Here is a 16,753-nt window from a genome sequence, read left to right as displayed (position 1 = left end):
ACTATTATACTCAATATATATATGCAAATAATAAAACACGAGTGATAAGAAAATTATCAATTATCAATGTAAAAAATACACTTCAATACTTCATGTATTATTATTTATTATTATATATACAATAGATTGGATTGCAGTATTTTTGTTATGAACCAAGCAATACTCACTATTTTCATTACATGAATATATAATACACTGTTAAGTCTTATAAATTGTGTATTTCGTATGTGTAGTATTTTTATTTTTATTTTTTTATTTTTGGGCTTTTGCTCATTTGTATTTGTATATATATAAAATAAAATAACAATATAATTAAATTTTCGTTTATACGTAAATATTACTATTTTAGTATAAAATAAAAATAATTCAATACTATAATAACATAAACATTTCTGTTCTTTTTCTTAATAACATAATTTTGTTTAGTTTGAATTAATAAATATTGGTAAAGTAAAAGTAAAAGGGTAGGTAACTATATATCAGTGTACATTATGATAAAAGTTCTATAAAATTGTTTTTTATAATTTATAAATTAGAAACTAAAGAGACACATTCACTCTTTATGTTATTTACATACTAATTTAAAAAAATAGATTAACTTTTTTTAAACTGAGTTAAGTTAATATTTTTCTCCATATTAACTTTTAACTTACTTATCGATCTTGTAACCTTTTAACTTAACTTAATTTGAGTTAATTATTTTCATTAACTTGCTCACCTTTATTATAACAAATATTTCTCTTAATTTTAATTCAATATTAAACAATATTTTTACAAAAAGGGTACAGGGCAAGTGGGTATCGCTGTGCTGTACATAGTATATAGAAGTAGAGAGTATAGGTCACTATAATGAATTAATGAATGTGTTAATATGTTAAATTTGAATGCATTGACAGGTGTCATTCTGAACGAAGATAATTCGTCAGTCTAGGATATATTATATTATTACCTATATTTTATAACTCAAATTTCATACACTTATAAAATGTTTTTTATATTGACGCTGGAATTTTTTTTAGAATTATTTGAAGGAAAACTTATGGAGAACCTTGTATATTGGATTTATTTATATATTTAAACTTTAAATGATTATAAACATTTTTTTTTACTACAATAAGTAGGTACAACTAATAATAAATCTTGTATTAAATTTTAAAGATTTTTGGAATGCCAACTTTTTTTATCGGCATATCAAAAAAAAAAAAAAACATTCATACATTGTAAAATTAATATATTTATCACTCCGTTCAGAATCTAAAAAAAAACAGATTTAGTCTTAAAAAGACTAACTTGACCAAAAAAAAAAATGGATGAATACATAAATATATTAATGATACATTTTCTTTTTTGATTAAGATAATGTCAAACAAACATTTTGTTATCAAACGTTGGCAATACTTCAAACTGAATCAGAAAAAAAATCTCTTATCAATTTTCTGATAACTGTCACACTCCTCCGGGTCTTAGAACTTAGAAGATCTTCTAAGCACGATTAAAAATATCTTTAATCGTGCTTCTAAGACCGTGCTCCGGAACCACGGACTAAGATTAGTTTGTGTCCGGAACCAAGTCCATCAAGGTGGATTGAAAATTTTACTACAGGCAGTCACACCACTAGGAGCGCTATATGACCTACGGAGGCAAGGTTTAACCTTGCTACGGAGGCCGATAAATGATTACTTTAGTAGGTATACCAAAGCCATAGAAAATTGAATATATATATTATGATTTAAGGAATAAAATTCAAAATTGTATATTGTATAATGACATATGTTCTAAATTATTTGTATGTATGTATATAAATACTTTCTTTTTTTCAAATACAATTATTTGATTATAAATGTATATTCAATTTCATATTTTTATATAGGTAGATACTGTCATTTTTAATGACGCTAAAAAAAATGCCATAAACATTCTCCAAGACTCGAGAAATCTAATGGAATAACTTTTACCTCAATCGGTCAAGTTGTTCAAAACTTTCAAGTAGAAAAATTCGATATGGAATAGCTACTTATTGACTCATATCGAAAGTCTGAGTTCGATAGATATGGGTCTCGGTCTCTCTGATTTTCACTTGTATATGTACGAAGTACATATTACTTCTTGAACGCTATTGAAAGTTGAACTTATTCTTTCTTGAAAGTTTTGAGTTTAAATATTTCAAGTAGGATGCAAATATCCAAAGAAGTGACTACATTATGCATCATAAATAATTAGTGGTTTACCCTTCAGTTTCCTCACTTTTTTTCCAAAAAATCTTGCTCCCTATAAAGTATGTAATATACTACAATACTACAATTCAGTAATGTTTGTACCTTTGAAAATATATCTGAACATTTTCTTTATTCTCTCAAAACTAGTAACACTTACTACACTTACTTGACCACACTGGTCAACCCCTCCAAACGTATAGTTAAAAATGTGCTAATTTAATTGCATACACATAACTCCTTAATTTGGTTAATTGTTTCAAAATACGTCTGTGCACTCGCTCGGTGCTATAGCCATTCTAGATTTGGAATTACTGGTCAACAAATTTATGAGTAATAAATTTATTTTGTCTGTCAAAGACTATATTCGTAATACTTTTTAACATTTTTTAAATAGACTGAATATAAAAAAATTTGTCACCTAATAAGTAATAAGTACCTTATACTTGCCAAACTAAATTCCTTGTTTATGAAACAAGATGTTTTAATAAACATACGAAATATTTTTATGAAAAATATCTATACCTACTTATAGGTAAAATACTTATAAGTATAAAAAAGTATAAACATTGATATAAAGAAAAAATTACAATACTAAATCTAATTTTCGCGAAGTTTTAGTCATTATGTTAAGAACATCTTCACAGTTAACACCTATGTCTCTAAGTACATTTAACAATATTAATTCATTTAATCTATCGTCGCTAGTTTTGTTACATAAATACGTACCCACGTCAATACACAATATAGGTATAATTTTATTTTATTTATAAATCCTGTTTAAGTATTTTTATTTTTATTCAAATTATATTAATTATTTTAATTTGTTAATATTAAATTGTTATTTTGCTTTAACCGGTTTTTCACAAACACAATGTAATATCTACCAATCTATCAAAGTATAATTTGACAATTAACATTAAGATAGAATAAGTAAATAACCATACAAAAACCAAATATTTCGGGGGGTGTTTTAACATCCAAAACGTTTTGTGTACGTCCCTAGTGGCAAATTAAATTAAACGGACGCAATCCGTTTGAGGAAATAATGAAAGATATTTAGATATATCCAAATTTTGGCCACCTGCATAAGTTTATCTATTTTTATTTTTATTTATTATTTTTAATTACTGGCTAATGCAATATAAATTGTGTTTTTTTTAATACCGTGATTATTTTTTAGAATAAAATTTAATAATTTGTTGTCGTTATGTTAAATTTTATTAATTTATCATAATGCTTTCAATTTAATATTTAATATATATTAGACATTTTTTTAAATGATTTGTGATTTGTTTACTATACAGTCTACACATAAAAATCAATTTACATGTTGATCTTGACAACATTTTAATCTTTATAGATTATAGTACCTATATTTTTTGTAGCTTAAGTCGTTTTTATTAGTTTCTATATAACAAATAAACATAATATAAATTATATTTTATATGATTGATTTAATTATATTTATGTAATCGATTATATAAGTATATAAATGCTAAATACTTGCACCCAACATCTATATATTTTGTCCAAAAAGTAATGATGCGACAAAGTTCCTATCTTTACTATGTATTAATTTAATTAGTATATTAAACCAGTTTTAAAAAAAATTAACAATAACCCTTTACACGGCACTAAGCTCAACTGCTGTCCCCTCCCCTTTTGCCTGTACGACATCCACGGATATCGATATATATCCGCCGACATACGAAAAAAGACAATCTGTTCTTTCACGATCGTCGTACGATAATAAAAAAAATTGTAAATGTGATTAAGAAAATAAATACAAAAGTTTTAATAATCGCAGAAACTATTCAAAGTAATTCAGAAGTAGAAGAATATTTTAAACAAAAATTATTTAATTTTAGTTACAACTTGGATCTTAATATCAATATATGGAAATCTTATATTTTTAATAAAAAATCATTTATAGAAAATATAATTTCCATCATGAAAAAATATCCAAGTATAAAAAAAATTAATTATGTTAGACATCATGATGAACTAACCTTTCTCAATAAAAAATTTGATGAAGACTTTCCTTTTAATTTTCAGTACATGAAATCATCATTTGATTGTAAAAATTTAAAAAATAATTCTTTACCAAATTATGAATTTTCTAAAGGATTTTCAGGCACAACATTTTCTTTATGTTGTCAAGATGAAAAAAAATTTAAATTTTTATATTCAATATTATTTTCATTATCTGGAAATGTTTTAATTCCTAGTGGAGATGAAATTTTTAATCTAAATGAATCAATCGAAAATTTATCTTATAACGAAAAAAAAGATACACGAAATATTGCTAGAAAACCATTTAACTTTTTTGATGAGAGTAATAAAATTAATAAAAGAAAAAACATAGAATTTTTTAGAGAAATGTTTGATATTACAAATAAATATTTATTTGATATTAACAAAGTAAAAATTTTAGATAATTATCCAGATTATATTTTAGCTATAAAATATCCTTTATCAAATAATACTGAATTATATTGTTTTTTAAATTTATCTGAAAAAAATAATTATACTGTTAATTTTAAAGATACAAATTCAACAACAATTATTATTTCTACTGAACCTATAAATCAGATTAAAAATCTTGCTTTAAATACACAAAGTACTATTTGGTTTAAACATATCATTATTTAATTTATTTTTGTATAAACATGGTACAAAGGTAGTAAAATGTTGATGTTATTATAAATCAAAATTTTACACTATTATATACCTTAGGGACTGAAATGATTAATATAATTTTTATTATAAATGAATATTATATTATTTTTAAATATGAATGTTTTTTTTTAAAAATATTTTCAAGTTAGTAATTAGACATAATTAAAAATAAAAATATAATCGGGTTTTTAAACAAAAGAATACATAATGATAATGAAATAATATTTTAAGTTGATAATGTATTTGATTAGTTTTATTTTCAGATATATTTTCAATTGAATTAAAATATAAGATTTTTTTATTAAAAAATAATATTGTAAATTTTGATAAATATAATGGGAAACTGTTTTTGTTTGTTTATCAAAATGATTTTAATTATTGTATATGGGTTTTTAATTCTTTTGAAAATAGAAAAACTTTGTTTATTATTTTTTTATAGATTTTGTTTATAAATTAAAAATAAAATAAACAAATATATTAGTCTTTTTTCAGAAAAAATAAATCAAACTGAAACTATATCATCATCTTTTTCAAATGTAAAATTTTTCCATTTATTATTATATATCATGTTTTTAAATTTAATTTAATTTTAGAAATTAATCAAATTAAAGCAAGAGTCATTACTCATTATACGCATTTATATCTTTTTTTAATTGAAATATTTATACTGATAAAATCTTTATTTACAAATCCATCATTTAAACTAAAGATTTTCTTTCTCTGCAAAAACGTCCATGAGAAATGTTTCATAAGAATCTTCTAGTTTTTGAACTGTATTATAAACTAATAGTATTTTCGTATAATACACACCCCCATCGCGTGACTAGGTTACTCCCCTTACTATTTAATGTATGGCAACGAAGCGACACAACCTTTAGATAACAAAATTTAAACACTTGAAACAGATCATGATAGGATTGAAGCGATAACCCAACTACAAGAAGATAGGCGAGAATTACCAAAATTAATATAAGCAGAACATATTAAATAAAAAAACACGGTACGACAAAAACCACAAGAAAGTAGAATACCAACCTAGACAAAAAGTATCAGTAAAAATAAAATTTCAAAAACACGGAGAAACAAAAAAATTAGCGCACAAATACAGAGGTCACTTCTAAATTGTAGAGAGACTTTCCGGGTATTAATTACAAAATTGCTCTAACTCACTAACTCTAAAAGGAAAAACAACTATCGACACTATACATGTAGATAGATTAAAACCATACCACGAAAAATTATTTATTTTACAATTTATACGCTAACCGGTTCTTATAAAAATAAAAAAAAGATAAATAATATAACATGATAATAACAATAATAATATATTTATAATAATATTTAATCCTAATTTCTCCAGTTTTTTTTGTGTAATAATTTTTAGAAAAAAAAATGTAATTTAGCACAAAATCAGCAGAACCATGAGCCAAAGACACCAGCAAACCTTTTTTTTAAATTAAATATATTTACAAAACTATTGTAATAATATAACTTCTCAATTTAAGTAAAAATAATAAATTAGAATGAATGTAGAATATTATGTATTAATGTTAAATGTATGTTTTATCAATACCATGTATATAAAAAAAGGCATATTTAAATATTAAAAACAATATTACAAAAAAAAAAAACAATGTATTTTCAGCACACAAAACAAATTTACGACTTTACGAGTCATGACAATCTCTAAAGACAAGGTGCGAATTTAACATTTTTAAAGTAGACCACGACCATTAAAACGATCACTATAAAATAACAACAACAGCATTTATACGAAGAAACGAGTAAAACACGGACTATCAATTTGAAAAGATAACATACAGACATAACTATATAAGAAGCAAATCACAAATCAAATTCAAGAAAACCAAAATCGTGCACCAATTACCTTAAGAAAAATAAAGGAGAAGAATGAATAAATTACCACAATCAAATAATAAATATGCTAGTATGCTTCAGCTTGGCCAAAAAGAAGAACAACGATTGTTTATTGCTATTTGTCGAAATAAAAATATTAAAATTCAAACCGAGAAAAATCTCTAAGAAAACTATTTATAACTATTACAAAACCTAGGACCGATCAATAATTTCAATATTTATATATTCATAATAAAAAAAAAAATATATGTACCACTAGATAATTAACTAAAATAGTATTAAGCATAATTTTATAGTCAATGACGTAAATAGCCGAGACAATAATTTAATGATAAAATAAGTTAGTATTTAACGTAGCAATTAAAATTTTTTATGTATAGGATAGACTTTTTTTTTTTACAAAACTACGGGGACTGTAGCATACTGTAGACAGTTATTGTAAATATAATATTATTATTTAATGTAGATACAAAATAGGTGGGAATATATTAATGTTAAGATAGGTCAGGCCAGTGAAGCGAAATGTGCTGAGGCAACAACAAATTTTGCTTTATAAGACCGCCGCACGCGCAGGCATGGCCCCCGAAGTCGGCGTTGTCGCTGAGTGATTCAGCGAGGACGTGGACACGACGATCGTGCATTTAGCATTTAAAGTATTTTCGAATTAGTGTACATTTTATGTTTGTTCTACACCTGAATAAAAGTGTAATAATCCCGAGTCTGAGTTTTTATTTCAGTCAATTGTACGTTCTTATTATACCTTTGGGCTTTGATAGGAACAGCGTCGGGATATACGTACTATGTATCAATGAAGTTTTAATAAAACTGAATAGTGCCAAGGTATATTATGTAATTTTTGAGTCATTCCAACCAATTAGGAACGAACGTAAAATTGATAAGCGCATACCATTGTACATTTCACGAGTTAACAGTGCCATTCTAAATTATTTTAGTGTCATTAACTTGAGGATACAAACATAGACGTGCGCACGCGGCGAGCCGGACCGGCTCCAGCTCGACCGGAATCTTTGTAGGGGTATAGTAAAATTTCAAATTTCTGTACATTAAATTTAACTCCATATTAATATTCATGGAGACTGGAGATCATGAAAATTGTATTTGTCGTAATAGTGAAATAAAATAAAAATATTTGTGTACCACCACATAGTATTTATTGATTTATTTATCTGACTAAAGCATTATTGTGCACTAAATGTTAAAATATGTACCTATAGTATGACTAAAGAAGTACTAAAAAGTCTATACTCTATAGTATAGACAATGGCCTATCGCCTATGGAAAATAAGAAAATTAATTTATCAATTATTACATTATTACACATTTATATATTACCTACTAAGTTTATATGTATAGTTAGATATAAAAACATGCATTAGATATGTATTAATATAATATATAATTTTATTTTTAACTTAAAAAATATACAAGTAAGTGCTTATGTCTAGCACATTAATGTAGTATGCACATTGCACATACAATTTGATTCTATTTGTATAGGTATATAGTATATACATATTATACAGTTTTAAATTTACAATATTACAATTAGAATGTATATGTACCTAGTATGTTGATGTGTCAAAAAAAATTAGAGGCACTGTTCAAGTGTTGGGGCACTAATTCTTCCAGGCTCTAGAGTTATAGTTTCGCCTATGGTTTACATAATAATTAAAATGCACTTGCATATTTTTTTACAAAATATAAATATACACTTTAATTTTATCCCCTCAAAAGATAACAAATCGCTACAATAACTTGGTATAAGTAATAGTTTTTTTAAAACATCTCATATTTATGAAATATATGCATATTGTATACACACCAATTTATTTAACATATAAATACAATAAGCAAAAGTGCAAAACGAAAAAACAAAATTACAATAAATTAGAAACCCACGGACTACGCACACGCGATACTCAAAAATCGGGCGACCGAGTCGAAAACACCGAGCACACTGAAACCGTAGATATTTCTAAGTAGTACCGCGCGCATTAGTTGCTTAGCCTCGGTAGTTAACGAAGAGTCAGGCGTGCTCCGTCGACGAAACGCCCTAACCTAACCAGGATCCTACATCAGACGGTTGGCCTAGGATGACTAATAAAATAATTAACAACAATTCTTTTTATATGCACCATCGTGCTACAAATATATAATATAATATAAAAAATTACAATAATTAAAAATACGGGCGCCTAAATAAATAACACTCAAATATAATAAAGTTGACAAGTCGAAGTAAAGTAATATTATTTTACATGACTGATATCACATATAACACTAAATAATAACGATACCGTCTAATCTTCGCCGACGGCTGGGTCCCTCACGGTGTGACCACTAGACTGGTTGCGTTCGATTATATTGAACCTAGCTGATATCACTTATAATAGGTGACAGGACGTGCCGGGCCATTGACTCCAAAATCCGCGTGATCTTTTACGTATATAATAAAATAAGGGATGAGACGCAAATACGACAACGACGTCCAGCGCGACAATAACAACAATGCAGACGATGCAAAGACCGTGAAGTTACACGGCGTCAACTGCACACACGACCATTAGTGAAGAAACGCGCCCCCGCACGACTACAGCGGCGATGTCCCGCGCGATAATAGATACCAAAAACTCAAAGGTCTGTGCGCGTGACAGAGACGACGTCTCGTATGACGGTCGCGAAAAAACAGATTGTCTTTTTTCGTACGTTGGTATCCATCAGCGGATGTCATACAGGCAAAAGGGGAGGGGACGATGGTTGAGCTTGACGAGCTTATCGCGTACAAAGGTTGTCGAGCTTGGTTTTGAAATATCGCAATAAATGACAATCATATTATACCTTGAACATCCCCCCTCCTTGGAAGACGTAGGTGTAGCTTACAACTGGGTAGTGCAAGGAGATGGAGATGCAAGTATCGATTGATCAAGCAGGTGTCTAGATCAGGGGTCGGCAAGTAATTTCTATATTGGAGTCCTAAAGATTAAAATAATAAATCAATGAGGTCCAGTGAAAAAAATCTTTTTCAAATCTTTATACATAATGAAGTAAGTACAATGTGTTGATAGGGTCCAGAGTTTTGCCTTCCGCCAATTGCCGACTCCTGGTCTAGATGATGCGTTGATTGAAGAGGTGACAACCTTATATTATACATAAGTGAAAAGTGTACAAACTGAAAAAAGATAAATAAACAAAATGTTGCCGAATACGACGAGTATACTTAATACAAATAAAAAATAAATTTAGTAAGATAACATAACAAATCATAATATGAAATAAAAATTTAATAAACATATTTAAATGGTCACCCATGTAACTTTGGCAAAAGCCGCATAGTTTCAAAATAATAATAGTAAAAATTACAAAAGGCAATAATAAGACACTAATACACAGTTGTACAATATGCAATAAGTAGAAATACACATGTTATGACTTGTAAGAAATTCATAAATAAATACCTAAGTAATATACTATATACATTTTTTTTTTTGAAAAACAACCTTGGTAATAATAAAATAATTAGTGATTTATAACAATTTAAAATTCCAAGTTGCCATCCCGGTGGAGCCTGCAGTAATTTCACGAATCGAGCAGGCCAGACTTACACATGGACATTGGACATGGTGTTCATGGTGATAGTAATCGACAGCTAGCCCAGATAGGTAAAGCAGGGCGTATTGCAACATATAATGGTGATGTGGTTATAGATTTTAAGCACTTGGTTATTTTACAATTTTAACAACTGGGTGCGTGAAGGTTCCCGTTGCGGTGCACAAACGAACTTACGAATTACACGCACTACTTGTCCGCCACGGGGACTACTTCTTGGACTCGCGCCATACGCCATCGTAACGGGAGAACATTGGGTTATTTAATAATAACTATATCGTTGACAAAAATGTTGGGTACATCGTTCGTTCAACGATTCCGCATTTGCAGAGTATTTAGATATTCATTACGCCAGAAGGACTGTGTGCATTGATTTATTAATTTCCAGCGTTGAGCTAAAGAGAGCGCCGTATCAAACTAGATGCACTTCACTTCAGGGATCGAGAGTAGCGGGCGGCTTATTAAAAAAAGTTCCGGGGTAAGATAATCATATTCCTCCGGGTCAGACGAAAGTTGAACCAATAAAGGGCGAGGTTTTAGAATGGCCTATATACGTATGGTGAACAGATATAAAAATTTAAAAAAAGTACATTTTAAAACTTAGCTCCTTCTTTGTCGTAATTGCCCAGTGCATATACTATTCTACCCGTTTTACCAATATTTCCATAGGTAAGGTTAGGTTTCCTTCTTTAAAAATTTCAATTGTAAAAACAAATTATTTGAAATTATAATGTCAACTCATTTAGTGTGTGTCTTTATGATGAAAATTAAAAGAATATTAAACTAAAGTATAAATTATTTTTTAAAAGTAAAAATACCAAGTGTAAAATTTAAATATACACGATTTAGTTAAAATCGTTCTACCAACCAATAACAATGCTTTAGGTCGAACCATAAAATATAAATTAATAATCAAATTATAAAAAACAGTAAAAACACATAAACACGTATTAGCCCATAATAATTTTAAAAAAAAGTACAATATCATTTACTTAACACTATTGTTAAGGACACTGAGACACATGTCAAAAAAAGAGTACGTCTGATCACCATATCTATACAGCACAATATCGTGCTCAATTCCTCAATGGAGAAAGTATGTTCTCCCATAATACGTGTCATTAAACGTTTTGCCGAACGCACAGGAGTCTCCCATAACCCTCCAAAATGGGGCGCATCGGATGGATTAAAATGCCAAGTAGATACATTCGAAACGGGAAATAAGATGGTTCTTACAACCGGAATCATTGACAAGCGCGCGTAACTGATTAGATGCCTCTACAAAAATTGTACCACAATCGATGTTAAAGTTAGAAATGCATATTATCAAATGTCCTAAAATCTATACTTAAAATATTTATATACATATGATTTATATATATATACAGTGGAACGTTGATTATCTGGCCTGTCAATTATCCACACTACAAATTTATTTTAAGTTTAATTTAATTTAGTTTTATCATTCGTTATATTCCTTTTATCGTGTACATATAATGAAATGCGAGATTATTTTATTATCTTCTATAGCTCACTCCAATGTAGATAATATGTTTGTACATAATCTTAAATTTAGCAAAAAAAATTGATTATTATTTCAAATAAATACATTACATATATTTTTATTATATTTTTTATGTTATGTATGAATATTATATTTAGTATCATATCTAGAAATTAGTTTTTAACTTCATTTTAAAATTTTCTATTGTTGTTTGATTATCCGCACAAATTGATTATTCGCACCCCATTCGGTCCCAATTAGTGCGAATAATCGACGCTCTAATGTACATATATTGTAAGAATAATTCAATTAATAATACATAATTTTAATTGTACGTAATTATTTATTTGACATAAAAGTAAATGTAACAGTTTAAAAAATAAACAATTATAAGAAAATTAGATACTAGTAAAAATGTACAAGCTGATGATAACAAATTAAGAAAAAAAAAATTCAATTCATAATGTGAATTGTCGATAATTCAGTTGAATTATAATTAGGAGTAATCGTCTTCATCACTGCTTTCTTCAGTCTTAGGTTTAATAGCAGCTCGTTGAGCTGCAGCTTGTAGTTCTTGCCATTGTTGTTGTTCTTGAGCCATTTGCTCTTCTCTGGCCTAATAATATTTTAAGTGTTTACATTAGTAAATTAATGTCAAATTAAAATTATAAAACTAAGTTCTAATATTACCTTAGCAAACAATTCTTGTTGTTGTCGTAACAATTCTTCTTCTGGTATGCCTAAATTTTCAAGTCTTGTACTTTGTCTTCTTCTTTTAGATTGACAGTCTCTACCAACTTCTTCTGCTTCTGCTCGATAATCACCAAATCCCAAATGGTCAAGAGCTATAATATTTATTTTATTAAAAAAATAATATTAAGAATAATTATTTTAAACTTACCAGTCAATAAATGTTCACCATTTATAGTTTTTTTCTGTTGAGCCATACATACTTGATTAGCTTCCGATGATACTAAATGTATAAATTCTGTGCAACAGTTCATTATCATTTCTCTCACTTCATTAGCAACACGAATATTTGGTAAGGCATCTTTAATCATTTTATTGACTGATGCACGTGGTAGCGTTAGTTCTTCATCTTCATTAGATGGACCTGGATTACCACAACCATCATTTATACTACTAGTGTTGCAGTTTGAAATTTGAGTTGTTTTACTATGATTTGGATTTGAATCTGTTATGTTAGAGCTTGGTATAGGATTTGAGGTGCTGCAGCTAGGTATTAATCTATCATTATCACTCATGTTGTTTGAAGATTGTATCATTGACATATTACTTCCATAACCTGTTACAAGTATATATGAAGTTGAAAAATTAAGTAAACATTTTGAATATATAATACTTTTGAAATCTAGATTTTATTAGGTATATGCTATTTGGATTACTAAAACCTAATATTCATCACATAAAATAAGAAATAGTTAACAATAAATTAAGTAAACAATTAACTTATAAAATGTGTATATTTTTTAGGCATAATATAATCTAAAATAATAACTTTATTCCAAAATATTCAACATGAAATAAAATGAATATATATTAAGCAATATTTAACAAGTCTTTTATTAAGATATGTACCTAAAATTATAAAAATATTTATTTCACAAATGTATAAAAAACAAAATTGATTTTTTACATAAACATCTAACAAGTTTCAATAAAAACTATTGAGACAAAATAATATTTTGCAATCAAAATACAAGTTTTCAAGTTAATATTTATTTGTTTAACTGTTTTAAGTTTATAAATTCTTATATACTTCTGAATTTTTGTTTATTTTAAGTAAAAATAAAGTTTTTACTTCTAATAAAGAAGTTGTACAAACAGATACACAGATCACATTTTTTAAGCGTTTTATTCATTAAAATGTATTGATAATTTATGGTATCATTGTTTTATAAATAAATAAATAAGAGAACAACTTGTTTTTGTATTATTGTAATAAAAAATAAACAAACAATTATTGTTTTATCTAGCCACGTGAAAATTAAGAATTTAATGAAATTAGGTACCTAATAAAAATATTTTATATTAAAAAACCAACCTGGTTGAAATATTCAGATTTCAAACTTGTATCTATGATTGTTAACTGAGAGCTCAATACAGAAAACATTTCATTGTTTTAAGCAACCATAGACCTATTAACATCGGTTTATAGGTCTATGCAATCAACACATCGTCAATAATTATTTTGATAATATTTCTCACCATACAATTAAGATAACGTGTTTCACTGTCTCGCTTTTGCTCTTGTGCTGCTGTGCTCAATCAAGTGTGAAAGTATTAAAGATCACAGAATAGGTTAAATTTAAATAATTTAATGTATTCTGTAATAAGAGTACGGTTTAAGGTTTAGGAATTCTAAGACCGTGGGTTGGAGTGTTTAGAATTTTTATCTATTGTATGTGTTGATTTGAGGACGCGACTTTATTGATTTTGAGTTGATAAAACGGGGTTACACCACTACTACGAATAGCTACTACTTCGATATGATACTACCACGACTGAATAGGTGAAATCACAGATATAGATAATAGAACACCATGAGTGGCATGAGTTACAAATTTTTTTTTAAGTTTAGGTAAACATTGAGAACCACTAAACTGTAAATATGAGCCAAGAATTGTATTTGTATATAATAACATTGATTATAAATACTAATAATAATATATAATCAATGATAATAATTAATAATCCCTACCTTGAAGTCGTAGAATAAGACTATGATTAGTATGATTGAAGTGTCCCCTTGTTGGAGGCCGCCATTATAATTCCATAAGTTAAATTTGTATTGGAATCATATCAATAAAAATAAATGTCTTAGTAATAAATAATAATAAATCTATTATTTTTAACAATTAAAAATAACGAAAACTGAATCAATAATCTATAACTATAATAGTGGGACAAGTTAAAATTTGTCAGTCCTTGGCGCTTTCCATATTTACACTATTACAGACTACACTACTGCAGTTGAACAGTTCAGCGCATAAAACAATAAAAAAGCTAAAAAAAGGAGAGACAAAAAAAAATTCATCCATAGTCTTAAATATTAAATGACACACATTTTTACATAAAAATGATTTTTCTATTATTAATATTTAAAAAAAGGCTTTTGCCTTCAAATCAAACCCTATTAATTAATTACAAATCTTGGAATATAATTTAAAACAAATTTGATCTTATTTGTCACGACAACATCATATGATGTGTATAATTATCATTGATGCATAAAGATTCAATCGCGGACAGCAGGATGCCAGGATGTTCAATTATTTATTTTAATTTAATTCGCGTTTGACGAGTTGGGTCAGCTACATATTAATTTAAAATAAATCTGCGACGGTGAATAATAGAAAATCGTGATGGCAATGATTCCTACTATTCTTAGGTGAACAATCTTACGTTTATAGAAGTCACTATTTTTTTGTAAATTTTGAAACACATATCTTACCATTTTTTTTTTTTAGTATATCTAGTCAAACATTTTTTAAGGGCTTAACTAGTAAACATAAACTTTTTTTCGTCTATTTGTCATTTTTTACTACACACTGTGTGTGCTATTGCACAAAAAAATAGATACTGGTTCATAGTGTTCATACTACCGAGGATTTGGATAATTTTATCTAAAAAGTAAAAACCTTGACCTGTCGCAATAATGCAATATTAGTACAACCCGTAATATATTTTATAAGCCTTTAAAATATGTCACTGGAATATTTATTTTCAGATATTGTATTCACATAATTATTTAGTTACTTCCTTTGTAAAGTGGCGTATGCTGACCACAAACATATAAAATATATATGATAAATTCAGAATTTTTGACAACTGAATAGTGAATAATGCATTATAGTAATTACTGAATTCGCGTCATCGACTGACGCATGATAAAATAATATCATGAAGACATGGATTGACGATAGTCAGCTTACGACTATCGAGATATGAGAAGATTCCAGTAACAACTAACATTGAACATTTAAAAATTTATTCCGGGACTAGGTAGTCGTAGTATGTTGTAATCCTAATCACCATTCGTAGTTTTTTTGTATTAATTATAAATAATTAATATACTTATACTACAATTTACTGATTTGAACAAACTATAAATTATAATACTACTATTATAGTATTATAGATGGTGATTTTACAGAAAGGGGTGTCCAACGATATTATTTAAACTCGTATATTAATCCGAATTTTAAATCGATTCAGTGGTTAGGATTTTTTTATTCATGAAATTTTGGGAATAGTGCCCAATGGCCAATACCCACAACTACGGAGTACGGACTTCTCATTATTTTCTCTATATCATGATTCATGGTAAGATATCTTTATAAGCTGCTGGATCCATGCTCATGAAAGATCATATACTATATTGTCTATATTCCTAAGTACTATCACGGGCCATGGCCTATGTCCCATGACATAATTTATGATCTACGAGCATGAATCTTAGCTCATGATTATGAGACCGAGACTTAGATCATAATATATAAGATGACAAAATAAATAAATAAAATTTGTCATGATAATATAGTAATATAGTACAATTAGTATATGAACAATGAACTAAGGACCATGGACTACACAGTCTAGTCCAGTGTTTCCCAACTGATGTTCCGCGGAACCTAAGGGGTCCGTGAGAAATTTGAAAAAATATAAATTAATTAATAATATTTTTGATTTGAATTATGAATCTAACATTGAATAGCTCCAAAAATTATAAGGGGGTTCCAAAAAACGTTCAAGCTATTGCAAAGGTTCCGCGAGTAAAAAAAGTTGGGAAACACTGGACTCTAGTCTACGGAGTCTGTGCAGATCA

General features: G+C 27.6%; 1 protein-coding gene across 2 annotated transcripts; it reads right to left on the bottom strand.

Annotated features, from left to right (window-relative positions):
• Positions 1 to 12,227: 12,227 nt before the first annotated feature.
• On the bottom strand, positions 12,228 to 14,346 carry LOC132917891 (protein Dr1). Of its 2 annotated transcripts, none has more exons than XM_060978874.1 (4): positions 14,134 to 14,346; positions 12,806 to 13,210; positions 12,595 to 12,749; positions 12,228 to 12,520 (listed from the first exon to the last, which is right to left on the bottom strand). In XM_060978874.1, the coding sequence occupies exons 2-4, from the start codon at positions 13,194 to 13,196 to the stop codon at positions 12,401 to 12,403; spliced, it is 666 nt and encodes a 221-aa protein (XP_060834857.1). In that variant the 5' UTR covers positions 13,197 to 13,210; positions 14,134 to 14,346; the 3' UTR covers positions 12,228 to 12,400. The 2 variants fall into 2 exon arrangements, with proteins under 2 accessions (XP_060834857.1, XP_060834858.1); XM_060978875.1 differs by lacking the exon at positions 14,134 to 14,346 and adding an exon at positions 13,970 to 14,127.
• Positions 14,347 to 16,753: the final 2,407 nt, after the last annotated feature.

Source organism: Rhopalosiphum padi, chromosome 1 (assembly GCF_020882245.1).
Source record: "Rhopalosiphum padi isolate XX-2018 chromosome 1, ASM2088224v1, whole genome shotgun sequence".
NCBI classification, from domain to species: Eukaryota; Metazoa; Arthropoda; class Insecta; order Hemiptera; family Aphididae; genus Rhopalosiphum; species Rhopalosiphum padi.
This window is presented reverse-complemented; position numbering and strand designations above follow the sequence as displayed.

Coding starts and splice junctions, on each gene's coding strand:
- LOC132917891 (XM_060978874.1), bottom strand. CDS start 13,196: ATGTCAATGATACAATCTTCAAACAACATGAGTGATAATGATAGATTA. Junction 12,750..12,805: donor TGGTGAACATTTATTGACTG/GTAAGTTTAAAA, acceptor TAAATATTATAG/CTCTTGACCATTTGGGATTT. Junction 12,521..12,594: donor AACAAGAATTGTTTGCTAAG/GTAATATTAGAA, acceptor AAATATTATTAG/GCCAGAGAAGAGCAAATGGC.